This window comes from Peromyscus maniculatus, chromosome 1 (assembly GCF_049852395.1).
Source record: "Peromyscus maniculatus bairdii isolate BWxNUB_F1_BW_parent chromosome 1, HU_Pman_BW_mat_3.1, whole genome shotgun sequence".
In the NCBI taxonomy this organism is placed as follows: Eukaryota; Metazoa; Chordata; class Mammalia; order Rodentia; family Cricetidae; genus Peromyscus; species Peromyscus maniculatus.
This window is the reverse complement of record NC_134852.1, coordinates 152,280,987-152,301,815: the sequence shown is the minus strand read 5'-3', so window position 1 is coordinate 152,301,815 and position 20,829 is coordinate 152,280,987. Positions and strand designations below refer to the sequence as shown.

The following is a 20,829-nucleotide window of genomic DNA, read 5'->3' as shown; positions in this document are numbered from 1 at the left end:
GCCAGGGTACCAGGAAACACTTGACAGGCTATGTCCAGGAGGGGGCCTGGCTGGTGCTGCTAACAGGTAGCATACAGGCCTTATCAACCTCACACTACTATTCGGGCAACTAGTCACAGAGAAGAGCAGTGCACAGCAAGTTAAGGGGAGTCTCCACACTACTAACACAGACATGTCTGGCTACCCTCGGAGTAAGGATAGGCTCTGGCTACCTCACGCAGCCAGGGGTATGGTGGGACCTAAAGCCCCCAGAGCCTCAGCCCACCCACCACCCACTGCTGTGGTGCCTATGGCTGGCCACAGTGGCATTCACCTCTGAGACTGCTTGATGGTCTGCCAGAAACAGAGCCCGGGGAGCGGCAGCAAGAGCTGATTCTGCTTCGGGTCACCGTGAGGGCTAGGCCTGCGCCTACTTCAGCACAGCTGCATAGAACAGCTTGCTCCACCGCTTCCAGACACAGTTCTCCCCTGGGCGATAGCAGGGCAGAGACCTAGATATGGCCCACTCTAGAAGGCTCCTCTTCATAGGCCTATTACACCAGGGCTCTGGTATGTAGCCAGGCCCTGGGCAAAGCCCATATAAGTCAGGCCAATGAGCACACCAAGGAAGGATCTGTGCAGGCACATAGCACACCTTGAGTGAGCACCCATAGTATACCTTTCCAGTATAAGCATGTCCTATCCCATGGCAGGAAGTTCATAGGTCCATGGAAGGGCCTTTCTGGTCTTCATCGCTGCCTGTAACAAGGCAGATACCCATGTGCACCAGGGCACATGCACTCTGAGCCACCTCATCGGACCAGGACAGTATGGTTCCCCAACCTCTATCATGAGCACTTATCCTTCGAGTGCACCTCCCCTTCCCTGGCCTCTGTGCCCCACTGCCTGCAAAAATCTCTCAGAGAGAATAGGAACTCCTGAGCAAGTACGAACTGTGGGAGGAGGGCTGGCAGTGCCCAGGCTTGGCTGCAGAGGGGAGCTGAGCAGGGCAGAAGAGAGGCAGGACAGCTGCATGGCCCATGCAGCTCCCAGAACTGCATGCCACCTGATCTGAGCTCTGAACAAGGCCCTGGGCAGGAGATAAATCATTCCCTGTTCCCAATAAGTAGAACTCTAACAGAGTGCTAGTTCTGAAGCCACAGCATCCTCATCTACACAACTAGGTCAGATGGCCAGGGCCAGATGTGGAAGAAGGCTGTGTAATTCCATGAGGGACTCACAGCAGGGGCCAGAAGAATCTGGTGAGTGGTGATCGCCAGACACGACATGCCACCCACCTTCTCTGCTGCAAAAGCCACCAGGCCCTTTCCACCCAGCTTTATGGGCTCTGGGACTTGGCCCCACACAGCTTCCCCCTCAGCCTCTCACCAGCCTGGCCCATCTATAGGGCCGGACACAGGAGCCACTCACTTGCTCCCGCTTGGCTTCTCTCCTGCTTCTGTTCACTGTATTGCGCTCCACCCATAAACACCAACATTCCTGGTCCTGAGACACCTACAAGTCTGCTACATCCTTCTCACCTGATTCTCTACACCTGTCTCTCTTCTCACCTGTCTCTCCTACCCATCTCCCCTTTGGCCCACCTGTCCTGTCTCACAGCTTCTTCTACCCCAAGATCCCCCTGCAGCCTGCCAGTCATCAGAGCTCTTAAAGGCCACTCGGCAGTGTGAAATGGACATCTCAGGTCTCTCAATCTGGCAGACCATCACTGACCTGTGAGCCCAGTCAGGTAAGCTTGAAGGCAGTCCCCTTCATCCATCCCCTTCTCTTGGCCTGACTGACCATTTCTTGCAGAGTAGAGGGCCCTGGCATCACCTCCTATAATAGGTCTGTGCTGGCTAGTTTTTATATCAACGTGACACAGACTAGATTTGGGAAGACAGAAGATCAATTGAGAAAAAAATGCCCCCTTCAGACTGACCCATAGACAAACCTATGGGGCACTTTCTTGATTAATGATCAATATGATATCACCCATTCCATTGTGGGTGATGCCACTCTTGGGTAGGTAGTCCTGGGGTCGTACAAGAAAGCACATGGTACAAGTCATGAGGAGCAAACCAGTAAGCAGCACTCCTCCATGGCCTCTGCTTCAGTTCCTGCCTCCAGAGTCCTGCCCTGCCATAAGTTCCTGCCACGACTCCCTTCTATAATGGACTGTGATGTGCAAGCTGAAATAAACCTTGCACTCTCCAAGTTGATTTTGGTTATGGAGTTTTAGCACAGCTATAGAAATCCTAACAAAGAAAGGGTCCTACAGGCCCTCCTGGGCTGCAAGCCCATGAAGGCAGAGCTCCAGCATGGGCAGAAAGGTGCCCTGCTCTGCCTCTGGCAGGCAGAGTAGTGAGGCTACCCAGCCTATGCAATCCTCCTCTGTTCCTGAAACCACCTAGACTTGAAGCATCTCCCATTCCTCCTCCCAATTCAGTCTATAGGGGTGACTTCAAAGGTAGGGACTGTCTCCCTTCTCTGCAGGGGCCAAGTCTGGAGGGAACTGGGGAAAAACACATCTCAGATCAGGGGAAAGTCCTGCAGAGTCTTTGCCAGTGGATCCCCATCCCATCCCAGGAACACTTGGCCCTGGTGTGCCCCCAACTCCCAAACAGCCTTTGCTGGCCAGGCTTTCAAGTCCTCCAATGTCACTTAATACTTGGACCCAGGTGGATAAATAATCAAAGGACATACTCCAGGCCTCCAAGAGCAGTTTAACAGGAAGAGAGATGACTGCATGACCACAGACACAGCAGCAAGATGCAGAGGCCAAACACCAGCAAAAGTGATACAAGAAACTCACTGGGCCCAAGCCACCCACACAAGGCTGAGCCACTGCCCAATGAGTGGTCCAAAACAAGGGGTATAGTGGATGCTCCAGAAAGCATAGAGAAGCCGCACACCCTCTACCCCATCTAACTCCATGAAGGCAACATCTTGAGGTCCATCTTCCTACAAGTAATGAGCTTACACTGCTCAAAGGTTCACTGGATAGCCAGCAGACTATCCCCTATCCACAGCCCCAAGAAGCAGCTTTATATGTGGATAGACAGACACAAGCAAAAAGAAGCAAGGGTTAGTGTTGAAATGAGCAGGTGGGTAAGAACTAAGAGCCCTCTCTCTCTCTCTCTCTCTCTCTCTCTCTCTCTCTCTCTCTCTCTCTCTCTCTCTCTCTCTCTCTGTGTGTGTGTGTGTGTGTGTGTGTGTGTGTGTGTGTGTGTGTGTGTGTGTTCGTTCCCATGACATGTAGCCATGCCAGGAGAAGCCCTCAGATCAACATGTAAGCAGGGCAGCAGTGGACAGAGGTCTGGCCTACACTCCCCATCAAGCTTTCCTGGCAAGAAGTCTGGCTATGACTGATCCAGGAGTAACACACAAGGTTGAGATATAGCAATTCTGCTGGCATCTGGTGCTATGTGGTCAGGCCCAGCAAATACAGTCAGGACCTACCTACATCCACCAGGATGACCTTTCACTAGCAGAGAGGGAAGACATACATGATGAACAGTCTCCTTGGCTGCACACTTGCACTCTGCTGGTCAGAAGTCAGGAGAGGGTGTGTCCAGAGGGCCTAGGAGCTAAGCTGCTCAGGGTCCTTCTATGTCACTGACGATCACGGTGTCATTAACTATACGACCATGTAATGCCACAGAGAAGACAGGGAGCCCAGCCCCTACCCACAAAGTCCACAAGGCACCATGCATCATTCACTACTGTCATCACTAACACGCCCAGGGCTCCTTATAACAACGTTTTATTGGTACGATAATTAGATTATTTCACTGCCTCCTGCATTCTGCTGCTCCAGGCCCTTCCCTCACAAACTACAGTTGCTCATCCCCAGGAAACATGCATATCCAGAACTCAATAGAACACCAGCTGCCTATGCCTTCCCCTCAGCCCCGAGCCCCTTGCTCAGTGCCTTGATGTTGACTGCTTAGCTTGGGGGTTGACTCCAGGGTGGGAAGATGTAGCTTCTGGGGCTCAAAAAACCCATGTGCCTCTGTCTCAGTGACATCACAGCTGCAAGCCTCCAAAAGGAACTCAGCCTGGCCCACCTTCTTCCGAAACATCACCTTCTACCACGGCCTCCCTGAAGCCCTGGGGTGCTTCTAGAGGGCTCCTAAGCCCCCACCCTAACCACACTGCACCCTCCCACTGTCCTCCACTCCCTAGCCTGCCCTGGCTCTGGGGAACTTTTCCAAACGGAAAGGAGATGTGGGCAGTGCCAGTCGGACCTTTGGGCAGCCGGAAGACAGGCCAGTCCTGGGAGAAGAAAGAAAATGGCTGAGTCCCAGCCTCCCACAAAGAAGACTGTGTGAATGCGCCTGGCTGACCAGATGAGGGGGCTGACTAAACCCAGCCCGCCCCAGAAAGCTGGCCAAATGCAAGGTAGCTGGGTTCTCTGCTGGTCTACGGGGAAAGCTGTGCAGAGATGGAACCTGCCCGGGGAAAGACAGCGAGGCCTCTTGGGGAGGTTCGTCTCGGCTGTAGGCCCAGGTCTGTTCCAACCGTCAGGCAGGGATGGATGGCCCAAGCCCAGGAACTGTCACCCTCTACCTCCCGAGGGAAGCCCAGTGTCGCAGAGGCTCAGGCTTGAGACTGGGTGCAGAAGGCGCTGTCCAGCTTTCCTAAGGTTCCTGCGCTGTCACCCCCCCATCCGAGCCGGAGGTCCGGGCTAGGAAAGCCAGGCCGGGACCTGCCGGGCGGTGGCCGCTGCCTGGAGGTGGGGGTCATGCGGCCGGGACGCAGCTGCTCAGGCAGCATGCCTATTAGCGTGGCAGACGGCAGATGGGCGCCCGCTCGTCCCCCTCCTCCCGTGGCACAATGGGCCCGGCGCTCGCTCGGGCGCACAATGCGGGCCCCGGGCCGCGCACCTGCAGCGGGATTGCCGGGAACCGCCAGGCCCGGCTCATGCTGCCCCAGTCGCCGTGCGCCCCAGGCCGCGCCGCGTGTCCTTGGGCTGCGCCCGCCCGCCCGCAACCGGTGGGCTGCGGGGCTCCACCACGGGACCCAGGAGTGCGGCGGACGACGGCGCACCGCCGCCCATTGTTCGCGGCCGCCGGGCCGGGCCTGCAGCATCTCTGCTCTGCGGCCTCCCTCCGCCCCGCCCGGCCGGTCAGCACGGTTTCACCGGCCCCGCGGCCGCGCGCCCGCCCCCCACCCCGGCCCCGCCCGCGCCCCCAGCCGCCGGCGCGCACGCACCTGTCTGCCCCTTGCCCAGCGTCTTCTCCAGCCGGTAGGGCCCCACATACTGCGCGTGCTGCGCCCCGCCGCCGTCCTTCCCCGTCGATGTCATCGCTCCCGGGCCCCGCGCCGGCGAGTGGGCGCCCGGGCGCGCGGGCAGGGAGGGGCCGGCCAGCCGTGCGCCCGAGTCCGCCGAGCGCCGTCCGCGCTGACCCGGCCCGCGGCGCCCCCGGGCGGGCCGCGCCGCTCTGCGCCCCCGCCGCCCCCCACGCCGCGCCCGCCGCACCCGTGCGAGGCCGGGCCGCGGGGATACCTCTCTGCCTCTCTGAGAGGACCCGGCGGGCGGGGGCACCAGGCTTCCGCCGCCACCTCCGAGGCCCGCGCCCCGCGCCCCCCAGCGCACGCCCGTCCGCGGCCGTGCAGCCGAGCCCCGCCGAGCAACCGAACCGAGCCGCTCAGCCGAGCCCAGACGAGCAGCCGAGCAGCTTCGAGTGCCGCCGAGCCCGAGCCGAGCCCGAGCGAGCGCCACCGGCCGCAGCTACCGTGACAAGTGGTGCTTGTAGCTGTCAATCAGAGGCATGGCCCAATCAGCGCCGCCCGCCTGGACCGCCCCGCCATTCTCCAAGAGCGCACTGGGCCGCTGGGCCGGGAAAGGCGAGATTGGGGTGTTGGTGGGGTGGGGGTGAAGTGGAGGCCACGCCGGGGCTGGGAGCCTCCGGACCGTGTTCTATCTGCTGGGGGTCTTGTCATTAAAAGGAATGCCGGGGTTGGTGCAGGCAGCAGGCCTCTGGGAGAAGTCCATGTGGCCGCCTTGGTCTAGGGGTTTCTTCCTGCACCCCTGGGTTTTGGGAGGAGTTTTCCGCCCCTCGCGAGAGTTTTGTATATAAAACTGGGCCGTTGTACCATGGAAGGGTGCTGCAGGCGGGTTTGGAGTGCTCGTTACCAGGCACAGGTGTTCCCTGCAGGGTTAAGTGCTGGCGAGGATACTGCATGCGAGCCGGGTTCTGCAGACGGGGTGGAGATGCTGCTTTTAGGTTGGGGTTCTGCATACAGCGTGGGTGCTATGTGTAGGCTAGAGCTCTGAACGCAGGTAGTGTTCTGCATATGAGGCGTAATGCTTCATGCGGAGCGAGAGAGATGTGCACTGCAGTACCCAGAGTGCCCTGGATGTCTCTCTCCACCGGCTGTTTCTGTTCCCGTGAGAAAGGGACAGCATTTTCGCGGTATGCCAGTAGACACCAGTATACTAGGATCCATGAATTCTAGCAGAGGCATTCTGCAGCAGGGCCCTCTGGTGCCTCCGAGACCTCAGCTGCAGACCTTTCTATATTTAAGATAAGCCGTGAGTCAAGGGGTTTCATGGTTTCCTGAGAAGCCTCTGAAAGTGTATGGCCTTAAGGCCAGCAGTGGAGGCAATCAGACCTACAGGGACCCTCCTTTTCTTGCGTGAAACCCTTGTATTTCCTTAAGATATGCTGTGGGAGGTGGTGGAAAAGGAGAGATGAGGACCAGGCTCAGAACTTTACAGATGTGGGCTGTACTTCCTGTGTACCTCAATGGAAGGAAGCTGCATTAGCCAACAATGTTCCAGGTCAACACGGTATGGAATGTCACCTTCTCCTTCAGCCACCTGCTTGCCCTTGCCCACCCTAAGTGTCACAGTGTGAACTTACAAAGGGGCCCACTTTTTCCAGCACTACCAGGAAGACCAATGGAGAGTGAGGACATTGTGGTCTGTTCATGTTTCCAATGTAAGAAAGAACCAACCCTCAGAACAGCTTTCTCTTCAAAGAGCTGGCCTGATCTTTGGAAGTGGTAGATTTAGGGCCACTGGGTACTAAGAGTTGTTCTGGAATGAGCAGCACTGGCCTGCTAATGGGGACACACAGGCAACCACAGAGGGTGAGCCTCAGGCTGATGCTGGCACCACTCGGGGCAGTGGTGATTTTTCAGCAACACCTGAGAGTATTTGGGACCTTGGAGTAGAGTATTCAACCGGATTTGGCCAGAGGTGAGCAGAAGTAGAACATGGGCAGGTGAGTAGGAGGGCCAATGATCCACATAAGAAAGGAAAGACGATGCCAGGTCCCTGTCTACTGGGGTCCCTCTGGTCACCTGGCCTCCCTGTCTACATTCCCACCTTTCCCATGGCCTTAGCAGCATTTGGTCTGTAGCTATCTTCATCTGCTCCCCAAAACTTTTATCTTCAAGACTGCTTTCTCCCTACCTGCAGTCTACCCTCTCTCTGCCTCTTGGTCTCTTCCCCTCTCTCTAGCTGCCCGTTTTTTGTGTGTGCATCTAGCCAACACCAATCAACAAGCTCTCCGGGGTCAGGTGCAGAGCCTCTTCCCTTGGAAGTGCCCTCCAGGAGCAGCTGTGTCCCTGCGGTACCTACAGCTTTGAAGCCCGGTGAGTCTCTACTGCCAGGACCACCTGGAGCCCAGGTTCCAACCATACCTGTTTCATAAATCCTTAAATTCTACATCTTTATAACAGATGCCGTATCCCCTATCCCCATCTTTGTGAAATCACAAACACAAACTCCAGGGTGAGCAGATCTGAGACTGAAGGACATTCCAAGTAATGGTCGGCTAAGAGGCACTTGTGACTGTGGATGCCATGGCTAGTGGGGCCCACTTGGTCCGCTGCATTGTGGGGACAGGAGCTGTGAGGGATCCAGTGCTATTGAGCAAGTTGACCTGCTCCAGAGTTAGGGAGGCCCTTGTCCAAACCAGGAGGCCTCTCTGGCAGACTAACCTCCCGCTGCACCAGTGTGTCCTTAATTATTTAACATAAGCCAGGACCCACACCAGATAAAGATAGGTCAAGAAAGGAAGTGGAGCCCACTACTTCCAAGGACCTAGTAATGAAAATCCTTAACAGAGTGTCAGCAGCAAATTGATTCCAGCGATAAGTGAAAAGAATTCCTGTGAACCTGTAGGGCTTTTGTCTAGAAATTCCCAGTTAATGTTTCGAACTAATTTTAGTAGGTTAGGCCAATTAGGCCAGAAAAAAACTCTAATACTCATTTAAAAAAAAAAAAGTTTCCCATTGCCCCATCTAGTGTCAGGCAGGTCCCAGAGCCCTTAGCCTGAGGGTCCAAGTGAAATTCCTCTGCCATTTCTACCTGCTTCTTTTGGTTGTGTTTTGAGACAGGCTCTCTCCATGTACCCTAGACTGGCCTCGTTTGCCATGATCCTCTCCTCGGCCTTCCAAATGTTGGGATTACAGGCACGTACTGCCATGCCTGCTTCTGCCTGCCCAGGGAGAGAGAATACAGAGCATTTAGGGGAACAGCCAGGAGGGAGACCAAGATGCCAGGAGAGGCTCAGAACTCCTGTAGACTAAGCCTGCTTCTAGTTAGCCTGGGCTAACCTAGAGACAAATGTGGGAGTAGATAACCCCAAGACCGAGGAGTATAAGTCCCAAAGCCACTACTTTGGGACTGCTTTTACAGTAATTCAGCTGTGGAGCCTGGACTTGGGAGGGGGCTGATACATTTGGGAGGGACATAGGGATGGTAGGTAGCCAAGGATCAGGCCCATGTGGGGTGCAATTGGGAAGGTGTACCCCCACTTATCTTCACTTTTTCCTTCACCTTGACTATTATTCCATTCACATTTTCTGAGAAGGAAATGAGGCTAAGAAAACACAGCCCTGGCCTTGGGAAAGGTTGCACAGCCCTTCAAATGCGGATAAGAGACTGGTGTGTGGATACATCTGAAAAGGACCACAGATGCTGTGTGCTGTGTGCATTTTCCCACGCTTTAAAAAATTGAAAGCAGGCTAGAGAGTTACATTTTAAAATTGGTGCTTTTGTTGCTTTCCTCCTTTACTTTCTGGCACATGGGATATTGTTGTATGGCATCTGGGGGCCCCACTGCCAGGGTTGGGGAAGCCGGAGCCAGATGCAGGATTATGGGGAGTAAGGAAAGGAGACATTGTTTCCAAGGCCTCCTGGATCAGTTTAGAGCATTAATCCATTTCCTGGGAAACAGCCCAGACCCCTGAATGCATTCCCTAGGAGACAGCACCAGGGGGCCCTCATCCTGGCTCCTTACTGTCTTGTAAATACAGTAAGGCAACCAGAGTGGAGGACAGGCTGAGAATATGCATCCACACCCTGGAAGGAGGAAAGAGGAAGGAGGTGGCAGTATTAAGCAAATGCAGTAAATGCAAGTACTACAGTTGCCAGGAGCATGCATTCTTTTCTCTTCCCTCCACTCCTTCTAGAGCAAGCCACAAAGAATTGATGAAGAGCAAAACTGTGTCCAAGGCAATTGAGCAAACACTCTCTGTATAGAGTCATCCCAGCCCACTAGTAACAGCTGAAGGAAGACAGAACGGTAAGCTGTACCTTCATCCGCCGTGGATTTTTAGCTCAGCCGTCCTTGTATTGACTCATTTAATGAGATGGCTTCTGAAGCAAAGGTGAGGTCCCAGCCACAGACCTACTTTGAGCCACGAGTGGTGCCCTGCCTAGCATTCTCATCCTGCCTGCTCTTGCTTGTAACGAGACTATTGATGGTTTCAATTTAGTTTTTATTATTATTGCTGTTTGCTGTTCAGAGTTTAGAGATGTACATCAAGGCTTCTCCCACCTCACACACCTCCAAAGCATTCCTCGGCTTCCAGGAAAGAGCATGAGAGTCATGGTGAACACTGATAATTAAAGTCAACATCTCAGCACATTGAGTCAATTTCTTTAAAAATTTTTTTTCAACACCAGGTAACCCTCGATATCAATTCTCCATATCCAAATAGCTGGCAGGCTTCCTTTTCTGCAAAGTGGATGTCTCTCATGAAATTTGCATTTAATAGCAGTTGTTTTCCTGCCTTTCTCAGGAACCTCCAATACCGTGGTCCTCTCTCGGTCCTGACCTGACCATTTTCCAAGTGATGCAGGAGGGTAAGGAGCTGCCTATGGTTGTCATGGCTGCAGAGTGTGCATTGTACTGCCCCATGTTTGTTCATACACAGAGGAATGTGAATCCCGTTTCACCCCAGCAATGCGATCCTTGGGCCTCCAACTCCTGCTGTGAAGAAGCTACAGGGCCCTGCCTTCCTGACCCCTTCCTCAAGGTCCAGGGTGGTAACCAAGTTGGGCTGTGAGCAGCTCTGAGGCTAGGTGCACCTCAGATGTCAAGCCTTTTGTGGTTGAGTGTAGTAGTGAGGTCTCATGTAGAAACTCACAGTCCTCCCTCTCAGCCTCTGCAAAGAGACTAGTCCAGGCGGTTAGAAGGGTTATAAGGTTATAAGGGCCTTAGAAGACCCCCTTTCAAAGGGCAGCTGTGAGCATACTCAGGGAGGGCATCAATGACCCAGCGGTTCTCCAGGGCTTGAACTTTCCTTTCCACCCTTGTCCAACCTCTGCTCAGTAGCCATTGTCCCCCACTTCCTCCGTGGTATCATTCAGGGATGATGGCAGCAGCAAAGCAGCTGAAGGTCCCCCACATCCTTTGGGGTCCAGCCCTACCACCCTCATCTTGAGAGCAAAGGCCAGGGACTTGCTCATTGTTGAGGCCACCATCCCTCCTTGTCTTCTTTAGCCCTGACCCTCTGGGAAGCCTGGGATCTGCACAGTACCTCATTGTATTCAGGGTTCCCTGCCCCTGTATATCCCATAATCACCACTTGGTCTCTCCCCTTCTCACTCTGAGTCCCCTACTCTCTGAGCCTTTCCCTAACATATACCAGTGTCAGGGTGAATGCCAAACACACCCTGAGCACCTCCCGAGCAATTGTGTCTAGGTCCTTCGCAAAGCCAGGGCCCAGATGCAGGACCGTGGGAGGAATGCTGTTCCCTGGCTTCCCCTAAGGCCCCATCACAGAACCAACACCTTCTCCCCTGGATAGGCACCGGTGCTGGCCATGACCAACAGACCTGCCTGGCTAGTGCAGTGCACACAGAGTGATCCCGAATTTGCACCTGACAGACCTTTGTGCTGTCGTGGCTATGAGGAGAACAGGTCTCAGGTGGCTTCTCCAGCTGTGGCACAGGAACAGAGGGACTCTAAACTACACCCTGGCATCACAGTACTGAGCCACAGTCCAACTGTCCTGCACACCTGCTTCAACTGTATACATGCTTGTACTGCACAGTGCCAAGCCTGAGGTTGTCGTTGGCTGTGCCACATTTTGTCTCTGGTGACAGACTAGGGCTCCTGCCACCCCTCCAACCCCAATCTGGTGACCCCAGGCCACAGTCCAGACAAGCACCCAGTGCTCCTTGGCAGCTCTGCCCATTTCTATTTCCCACAGCCCATTTCCCCTCCCGACAGGTCTTTCAGCCCCAGTGTCTAGAAGCAGCAAAAAAGCAACTGACCTCCCTATGACAAAGACAAAGAGCAGACCAGAAGGAAAATTGAGAGCATTTTATTTTCATTAAAACATATCGGATACTAAGAATTGTGTTTTCCTAATCACAGCGCTGGGCTGGAAGCCAGGGCATCTCTGCTGACGTCAGCTGTGTGTGGAGGCAGGCAGGGCCCAACCCACTTTTGGTTGAGAGCTCTCAGAAGTTGCTGGGAGCCGACACTTTCAGCGGCTGCTCCATGTCCCTGTGAAGCTAGCACGGGCTAGGGTTTGGAGGATTCATCCCCCACCTGTGACTGATGCTGTGACTCCTCTTGATTGTAGATTTCTGCATAGCTTGCTATCCCCCCATAGTTGAGAGCGGCAGACGCTGCTGTGTATAGTGCCTGCCAGTGACTAGTCAGAGGGGTCCAGGACTACAGTAAGGAGCAGATATGGGAACAGAGGACCCGAGCTACCCATCAGGTGGCTATGACCAAGGGCTCCTGGAGCCACGGGATTCCTGAGCTCCTGGTAGAATCCCAGGAGACAGATGTTACTGGCATCCCACCTCCTCACCCTGCAGATTCTGTCTCTTGGCAAAAAGCCTGTTGGGGAGGCTGGGCCTAGAGTACAGCAGCCACTTCACTCCTGTCCTTCCTTGGCAATGAGGCCTGGCCCCCCATGCCTACTGGTACCTCAGTTTGCATAAAATAGATGAATTCACAAGACTCCTCAAGGTTGGGGGGTGTGTAGTGCCAAGGCAAGGATGTAGAGTGTGAGCTAGTCAACTGTTCTCATTTGAAAAGATCCAAAAACAACCACACACACACACAAAAAGACTCTCTTGCCCCATCCCTGAGCCTGAAAAACAATCTTTCTTAAAATCAGAATCTGTTTTCCTGGACAGCAAGACAGGTCCCATGATCAGGATGAAGTACGATTCAGAATCTCGGTCCTAACTGACTAGACTGTCCCAGCACAGGAGACCTGGAGTGAGGTGTTGTGGAGGACACTGTGGCAGGAAGCAGCCAATGACTCTTTGTGAGTGGGTGTCCTCAACACCTAGTAGGCCATGCTGTGAAACAGATCTCCCAAACAGTGGCACAAAACAACTGTTTGTAACACTCAAGGATATGAAAATCCAACCTAGCAGGCCCAAGCTGGGAGACAAAAGGCTGAGTCTGGAATCTTCCAGTCACAGGAAAGTGTTTTCGAATGTTGCACTCTTTTCTTAATCATTTGGCTGGGGTCCTTATGGATAGAAATCGATGGGCAGGTAAGGAAAAGCTCTTCTAGTGCAGGTAGCCCCTAGCTCCTGAGTGCCCAAGACCTAGGGGTGGGAGGACAATACCCAAGCCTACAACTCGAGTCCGAGAGCTGAGGGTGTACTGCACCAAGCTTTAGAAACTAGAAACTTAGGGTTCTCTACACAGCCTCATTACCCTGCACCTTACCCTTCAGTGACCCCAGCACTTGGCAGCTGTGAAATCCCAAACTTCCAGCAGTAATGAGTGGCAGCAGCGGGCTGAGAAGGCAGGAGGCCTAGTGTTAACGTCCTTAAATGGCCTGCAGGTAACCCCAAGCTGCTTCAGTCCCAGATGTCAGCTCCTTCACCCTTGATTGCAGCTGGAGTTACAGCTGTCAGACCAAGGGGGTCTGAGGCCCTTGACCCTACAGCTTAGCAGCTCCCTGGAACTTTTTTTTCTGGCAAGGCTGTAGTTTCTTATCTTTAGCATCTGCCTGCCTGCCTTCTTTCCTTCCTTCCTTCCTTCCTTCCTTCCTTCCTTCCTTCCTTCCTTCCTTCCTTCCTTCCTTCCTTCTTTGTTTTGGTTTGGATTATTTTGTTTTTTTGTTTTCTGATACAGGGTTTCTCTGTGTAGGCCTGGCTATCCTGGAACTCTCTCTATAGACCAGGCTGGCCTCAGACTCACAGAGATCCACCTGCCTCTGCCTCCTGAGTGCTGGGATTAAAGGCATGCACCTCCACCGCCCGGCCTACCTTTCTTTTAAAATAAGTTTTAGGGGCTGGAGAGATGGCTCAGAAGTGAAGAGCACTTGCTGCTCTTACAGAGGACCTGGGTTCAGTTCCCAGCACCCACACTGGGCAATGCACAGCTGCCTGTAACTTCAGTTCTAGGGTACCTGATGCACTCTTCTGGCCTCCATGGAAACCTGCTGCACACTATGCACAAACTTACATTCACACATACACACATATACATAAAAGAATCACATAAACCTTTAGCTAGGCACACTTTTAATCCCATCATTTGGGAGGCAGAGGCAGGCAAATCTCTGTGAGTTCAAGGCCAGCAAGATCTACAAAGTGAGGTCCAGGACAGCCAGGGCTGTTACACAGAGAAACCCTGTCCCCTGTCTCAAAAAACAACAGAGAGAGAGAGAGAGAGAGAGAGAGAGAGAGAGAGAGAGAGAGAGAAGCAGGAGGAGGAGGAGGAGGAAGAAAGGAAGGAAGAAAGAGAGAAACCTTTAAAGATTTTTACATTTTTTTTGTGCGCATGCTGGAGTGTGTGTGTCACAGCATGCATGTGAAAGTTAGAAGACAACTCTTAGGAGTCAGTTGCTCCTTCAACCACGTGGGTCCCAAGGATCAAACCCAGGATGTTAAGTTTGGCAACCTTTACCTGCTGAACCAACTCAGCTTATGCTTTGTGCGCTCGCCCCTTCTCTCTCTCTCCCTCCCTCCCTCCCTCCTTCCCTTCCTCCTCCCCTTCTCCCCTTCACTTCTGCCATGCCTTGTCTCTGCTGCCTCTGCCCCCCATCACTTGTTCTGCAGCCGCTCTTTGGAACCCCTCAGCCACCTGGCTTCTGTCTGCCACCACCATCACTCCCACTGCCAGGATGACTGCTGCCACCATTTCAAATGGCACTGCCATTTTACTCTCGCGTTACCAGAATAGCCAACTCCACCAATGGTAAAGATCAAAAGTTATCATGAAAAGTGTTCTCCAGTGACACATTATATTATGTCTGTGCTGATTAGCTTTTGTCCCGTTGACATGGGCTAGGGGCATCTAGGTCCTAGATTCTAGGAAGAGCTAACATCAATTGAAGAATTGCCTCCATCCGATTGGCAGATTCGGTGAGTCTGTGGGGCATTTCCTGGTTAATGATTGACGTGGGAAGGCCATTGCATCACAGGCGGTGCCACCCTCGTACAAGTGATGCTGGGTTGTATAAGAAAGCAAGCTGAGCAAGCCATGGGGAGCAAGCCAGTAGGCAATGTTCCTCCATGGCCTCTGCTTCAGTTCCTGCCTCCAGAGTCCTGCCTTGAGTTCCTTCCCGGATTCTCTTGACCATGGAAAGTAGCCTGAAAAGGGAACTAAACCCCTTTGTCCCCCAAGTTGCTTTTGGTCATGGTTTTTATCACAGCAACAGAACGCAAACTAGTACGTGCCTGATGTTGCAAACCCAGGAGGCAGCGCTAGAGGATGTCTCCTACCAGACTAGAGAAGCGAACCAAGCATCTGGCTTCTGCAGAGACAGAAGGGAATGTAGCAAGGATCTTTGTGCCAATCATAGCACAATCCTTCCTGCAAATAAAGGATTACATTTGCAACAATCACAGGCCTCCTTGCTGGGCCATCAGGAGAAGTGCTTCTCCTCTGGCCTTGGTGAAGACGGAGCCTAGAGTTTAATGAGATTTGTAGTGGGGAAAGTCTAAAATAAGCAGGTCTTGCCCACGGCTGGGATAGTGTCTTCTGGAGCCTGAGTGGGAGCCATAGCAGCTATGGTTGGTGTGTAGCTTCATCAAGGCAGCTATGGAATTTCAAAGCAGCCAGGCTACCTTAAGAGCAGCCCAATGAGCTACTTTGTTAATAGTTCCTGCTTAGAGGAACCAGGACCCCTAGAAAGGGTCTAACAACTGGGAAATCAACATTAAAAAGAATGCTTACCATGAAGGTTTATCATTAGCATCAACAGTGATTTAACTGTACGTAACAATTCACTCTTAACCAAATACCGTAGGCACAAGTTGGATCATCTCATATGCCTCACACTGCCTCTAGTAGTTGTGGGGCTGTCAGTGGATTTGTAATTTTCTCACATGCTGCTTAAAGGTCCACAAAGGCTCAAAGGCAGCAACCACCGCCTCCTGGTGAGCAGTTCAGAGGTCAGGAGAACACTGGAACTGAGAGTGGCATCATGGCCATTCTTGGACTGTGCACCGTGCAGCACCAGCACCAGCACCAGGCTCTTGTTGAAACACTCTTCCCCTTCTACAAGGGATCCCTGTATTCCACCCTGTATATACATACCCCTTTCCTTGTGCTGACCTCCCAGCCCTTGTATTCTGAGGGCCTCCAGTTTCTTCCCGTCCTGATGCCTTAAGGCCTAGGCATAAAGCACACTGAGGAACCCTGTCCCATCCACCCTGGCTCCACTACATATTTGACTGCCTTCCCACCCCATTCTGATTCTCACATGTGCCTTCAGCCAATCCCAGAAAGGGAGTCTTGGGCTGGGTCTGTACCCTGCCATGAGCCTCCCAGCAGGGGATCAGGACCCTGCAGAAAAGTAGTTTCTCAGTGAACCCTGCCCAACTCTCCAGACCCCCCTCTGTACACTTTGTGGTTGCACCATCTGTTAAATTAATTTGAGCATGTCCCTTTGTCCCCTCTATCTTCATTGTGAAGCCTGGGACACCAAAGACCTATCACTTTACTTTGCCATTTGTGGGTCTTACTTCGATGCTCTTGAACAGAACTCTGAATTTCCTCAAACAGGTTGACTCGTATTGCCTCACTCAATAAATAGCCCTGCAAGATGTCCATTGTTCCCAAGGACAGGTGAGAGATGGGGCTAGGTAATATGTGTCTAGGACCAAGTCACTTACTGAGGAGAGAGACTGGGGAAGAGAGTGCTGACGTAAAGGGACCCAGGGACTTGCCTGAAAGCCAAAGGAAAGATTGCTGGGGCAGGTGGCTATGCAGTGACATAGCCCTCCGCCCCACCTCTCAAGGCACTTTCTGATGGGGTGGAGGAGGTTCCAAGAAGCTGGGTCAGGTGAACAAGCCCTTCTGAGCAAAGGAGAAAGGCTGTGGGACATGCCTGGACAGTTGGGGGGTGGAGAGAGAGAGAGAGAGAGAGAGAGAGAGAGAGAGAGAGAGAGAGAGAGAGAGAGAGAGAGAGGTGTTTCCTGGTCATGCCCTGCTTCCTGGGCTGCAGCGCTCACACACTCACTGTACTGATAACACTGCCAGATGCCAGCCCTCCCTGCCTCGACACTTTCTGTTTGCACCTCAGCACTGGGCATTGAGTGATCAATCCACCTAATGCCTCCAAAGGGGCCTCTGAGGGTGGTATTGCTGGGAGCAAGTGGTGTATTCCTGTGGGGTGACTGCGTTGTTGCATCACACATCATTGTTTACTAAAGGAAGAGCGTCCTGGTAACAAATGGGGATTCCCTGGTTTTTCCATCTAGTGCGTTGGTTTTCTTTTTCTCTCTCTCCCTCTCTCCTTCCCTCCCCCGCTTCTTTCTTTCTTTCTTTCTTTCTTTCTTTCTTTCTTTCTTTCTTTCTTTCTTTCTTTCTTTCTTTCTTTCTTTCTTTCTTTTTTTCTGGAGGAGACAAAGCTTCATATAGCCCTGGCTTGCCCCTAGTTGCCCCTAAATAGCAGAGGATAACCTTGAACTCATAAGTCTCTGCTTCCCAAGTGCTGGGATTATAGGCATGTGACACCATACCTGGATCACTGGCTTTTCTTAAAATGAGGAGAAACCATCACTCCCAGTGGAATGCCAGTGCTTCCAATGAAAGCGATGTCGTGGCAGTGCACACCAACACGCCTCACCCCAGAGGAGTTGAAGAATATCCTGGATGTCCCCTTAGGGGCTGGTAAAATGATTCAGGGGGTAAAGGTGCCTGCCACCAAGCTTGACACCTGAGTTCAATCCCTGGGACCCATGTGGTGAAAGGAGAGACCCAGCTCTCCCAAGTTGTCAGCTGACGTCCACATGCACTCTGTGACTTTCATCTCACACATAGACACAGAGATCAAATAAATAAGTGTAATAAAAAATTTAAATCAGAGGCTGGAGTTCAGAAGGTAAGAGAACTTTCTGGTTTTTTTTTTTTTTTTTTTTTTTAACGAAGGACCTTATTCAGTTCCCAGGACCCACATAGCAGCTAGGGTCTGGTGCTCTGCTCTCTTCTGGCCTCCACAGGCACCAGGCACTCATGTTATACACATACAATAAAAATAAATAAATTTTTAAATTAAAAATAAAATAGTGGTCAAATAAGTTTAAAATTTCTCATCTTAGACACTTAAGTGCACAGTTCAACAGCATGAAGCTACCTTACCATCCACCTCTAGAACATTCCGTCCTTCCAAGTGAAATTGTGTTCCCATGAAACATTTCCTCTCCACACCTCCCCATCCTGCTTTCTGCCTCTGTGAATTTGATGGCATTGCAGACATCTGTGAGTGTATTCTTGTAGTACATAGTCTTTTGTGTCTGACTTATTTTCTTGTACCTGTCCCCCAAGTCCATCCACACTATAACATGTGTCAGAACTTCCTTCTTCTGTAAGCCTGATCATATTTCACCCGTGATGTGGTTGGACCACCTCATCAGAACACAAGAGGGACTGGACAACTGCTCAGATCTCTTGTACTGCTCGGTCACCAGCTGGCCTAAGGCAACATCCTTCTGAACCCCATGGGAGGAACCCTAGAAACACCAGTGTCATTGCTGGAGAAGAGCCTTGGGCAAGGGTGTAAGTGGCCTGGGCTTCCTGAGTTTCACTGTATTAGGATCACAGGAAAGGGGCTCAAAATGAGACAGGAGCAACCCAAGCTGGTATGGGGGTTAGCGTGAGAAAAGTGCCCCATAGGCTCAACATTTGAAAAATGGGTTCCCAGTTGGTGATGCTATTTGGGGGAGGTTATGGAAACCTGGGGAGGTGGACTCATGCCAGAAGAAGTATGTCACTGGAGGTGGGCTTGGAGACTTCATAGCCTCACTCCCACTTTCCAGTTCACTTTCTGCTTTTCGCATGTGGTTGAAGATGGATCTCTCAGCTTCCTGCTGCCAAGCCTCCTCTGCCGTTATGCACTCTCCCTCTAGACTGGGAACCGAAAATAAACTCTTCTATAAGTTGCTTTTGGCCGTGGTGCTTTATCACAGTGACAGAAAATTAACTAATACAGCTGGAGGATGGCTCAGTCAGTAAAGTGCTTGCCACACAAGCCTGAGGACCAGGGCACCATCTCCAAAAAACCAACACAAAAATGTGTGGGTGATCAAAGCGCTTGCACTGGGGATATAGAGACAGGAAGATCCCCGTGCGCCCTGGCCAGGCAACCTAGCCTAATTGGTGAGTTTTGGGCCAAGTAAGATACCGTGTCTCAAAAAATAAGGTGCCCAGTGCCCGAGGGAAAACACTCCAAGTTAACTTCTGGCCTTTGAGTATATATGCACACACATGCACACTTAAAGATAAACAGTAATACCCGTGTGTGTATGTACATGTGCATACACACACATAGAACATACGTGCCAACAACAGGCACAAAGAGAGGAGAGAGAGGCTGAGGGGGGGCGGGGGGGGGGGAGGGAGAGAGAGAGAGAGAGAGAGAGAGAGAGAGAGAGAGAGATTGCCTTAACTGCTCAGCTCCTGGGCCCAGGGCCAGAGCCATGAAAGGTGTGGCCAAGCCTGGGCAATGCCTTCCTCCTCTTTGTGTTCTTTGATTGTATCTGCATCACTCTAGCCTCTGTTTGGCGTTCTCATGGCCCCCTCCTTTCTGCCCATTCTTCTTTGATCTCTTCTATTAACACATTGTACAGGGGCCACCCTAACTCAGGACAGTATCATCTCCAACTCCTCCACTTGATTACATCTGTCAGAGTCCTTCTGTCATGTAGATGCCCTCATGGATGCTGAGGACTGGACATAGGTGGATCTTCAGGGCCTCCATATAGCCCACTACAACTCTGTACCACCCTATAGTGTTAATCAAGATGCTCATAAAAACAAGGGACCCAGACTCTTGGGTCGGGGCCCAAACCTGTTATACCTGTGGAGCAGTGGTCCTTCTCCAAGGAGTGGAGGATGAGGCTGGGTCCAGGATATCATATGTGGGCAAGAAAAACATGGTCCTGGGAGCCCTATGCTCAGGAACACCCAGGCCATGGACCTTTTCAGAAACCAGCAGGATGTGAGCCCAGCATCAACCTGGGGGGGGGGGTTGTCACTGGTTATGAAAGAGCTACTCTAAGCAGCAAATGCTCCAACTAGATCTGCTACCTCCAGGTGAGGGCTTGGCTTGGACCCTTGCAGAGCCCTGAGTGACCCCACACTCACCCTCTGCCAAGGAAGAAGATCCATAGCAGCCAGGACAGAGATGGCTCTGAAGCCCTCCATGGCTGCAGGGTGAGGCTTAAGGGTGATATTGACTCCCACAGGCCTAGGGGTTATGAGGGACTGACTCTTCTGTCTTCCTAGATCCTGCCTCCAAGTTAGTGCAGCAATCCTATCATGATCATCCTGGAACTGCCTGAAAGTTATTGGCCTCTTGGGATAGTACCTCACCCTCCTGAAGCTATGGGTCAGTGCAATAGGCAAGCAGATGGTCGGTTTCGCCCTGGGCGTGAGTGACAGACTGGCCTGCCAGGATCTCAAAATGGCCTGGGAGCTCCCAGAACAACAGAGAGACAAAGTACAGGGCAGAAGATGGCAGAAACCAAAACCCCCAGCCCAAAGCGGGTAGAGACCCCTACAGGACAGACAGGTCCTGAGGACTAGAGGCAGGTGACTCTACTGGAACAGCCTTGCTACCCAGTTTTTGGTCAGACCCCATCATCCTGGCCAGGCCCCTCCGCGGAGAAGTGGAATCCCACAGTCTAGTGAATGAGAGACAAAGAGAAGGCTGGCCAACAGCTGGCCACTGAGCCTGCCCCCACAGCAGGCAGCCTATCTCCCAGTGTCAGACCAGACGGAGCAGGTGCGGGCCACCACCAGGACTGGGGCTTTGTGCTGTCAGCCCGGGGCCTGACATCCATCATCCATCATCAACCTGAAAGTCCCTCATCTGCATTCTAATGAGAAGGGAGTGGGGACCAAATGGAGCAGCTGATCCACCAGCCAGAGTCCCAGGGCCCCACTGGGCTAGGCAGTGAGAGGCTGCCTCCCAGAGAACAGAAGCGTGTGTGCTCCTGGCTTTCCTGGAGATCCACCCAGATTGTACCACCTGCCACAGAAGGCACAGCAAACTGCCCCTGCCTGCTTGCAGGGAGGCCTGCCTGGACCCTGCCCAGCCCTGCTTGCCGAGGACTGAGTTCTCCCGGGGCCCCACTGTAGCTGATACAAATTTTCTCTACTCTCAGCTGGC

General features: G+C 52.7%; 2 protein-coding genes across 27 annotated transcripts in view; one reads left to right on the top strand and one right to left on the bottom strand.

Moving 5' to 3' along the window:
- The window catches only part of Brsk2 (BR serine/threonine kinase 2), a 55,700-nt gene extending 50,305 nt beyond the window's left edge, over positions 1 to 5,395 (bottom strand). For 15 of the 24 annotated variants that reach the window (XR_013046123.1, XR_013046138.1, XR_013046124.1 and 12 more), the window contains exon 1: positions 4,869 to 5,104. Coding sequence is in view for 20 of the 24 variants with exons in the window: in XM_076555331.1 (XP_076411446.1) it covers positions 4,869 to 5,073 (205 nt within the window). In the remaining 4 variants the exon portion in view is untranslated. Of the gene's footprint in view, positions 1 to 4,868; positions 5,105 to 5,196 lie in introns of those variants that run through there. The other 9 variants (XR_013046151.1, XM_076555354.1, XM_076555363.1 and 6 more) reach the window with 5 other exon arrangements.
- Positions 5,258 to 11,586, top strand: LOC121820956 (uncharacterized). 3 transcript variants are annotated; one of them, XM_076555396.1, is made up of 6 exons: positions 5,258 to 6,778; positions 7,481 to 7,587; positions 9,412 to 9,524; positions 9,748 to 9,907; positions 10,024 to 10,087; positions 11,460 to 11,586. In XM_076555396.1, the coding sequence occupies exon 1, from the start codon at positions 5,284 to 5,286 to the stop codon at positions 5,929 to 5,931; it is 648 nt and encodes a 215-aa protein (XP_076411511.1). In that variant the 5' UTR covers positions 5,258 to 5,283; the 3' UTR covers positions 5,932 to 6,778; positions 7,481 to 7,587; positions 9,412 to 9,524; positions 9,748 to 9,907; positions 10,024 to 10,087; positions 11,460 to 11,586. The 3 variants fall into 3 exon arrangements, with proteins under 3 accessions (XP_076411511.1, XP_076411509.1, XP_076411510.1); XM_076555394.1 differs by having other exon boundaries at positions 5,258 to 7,587; XM_076555395.1 differs by lacking the exon at positions 9,748 to 9,907 and having other exon boundaries at positions 5,258 to 7,587.
- The last annotated feature ends 9,243 nt before the right edge of the window (positions 11,587 to 20,829 follow it).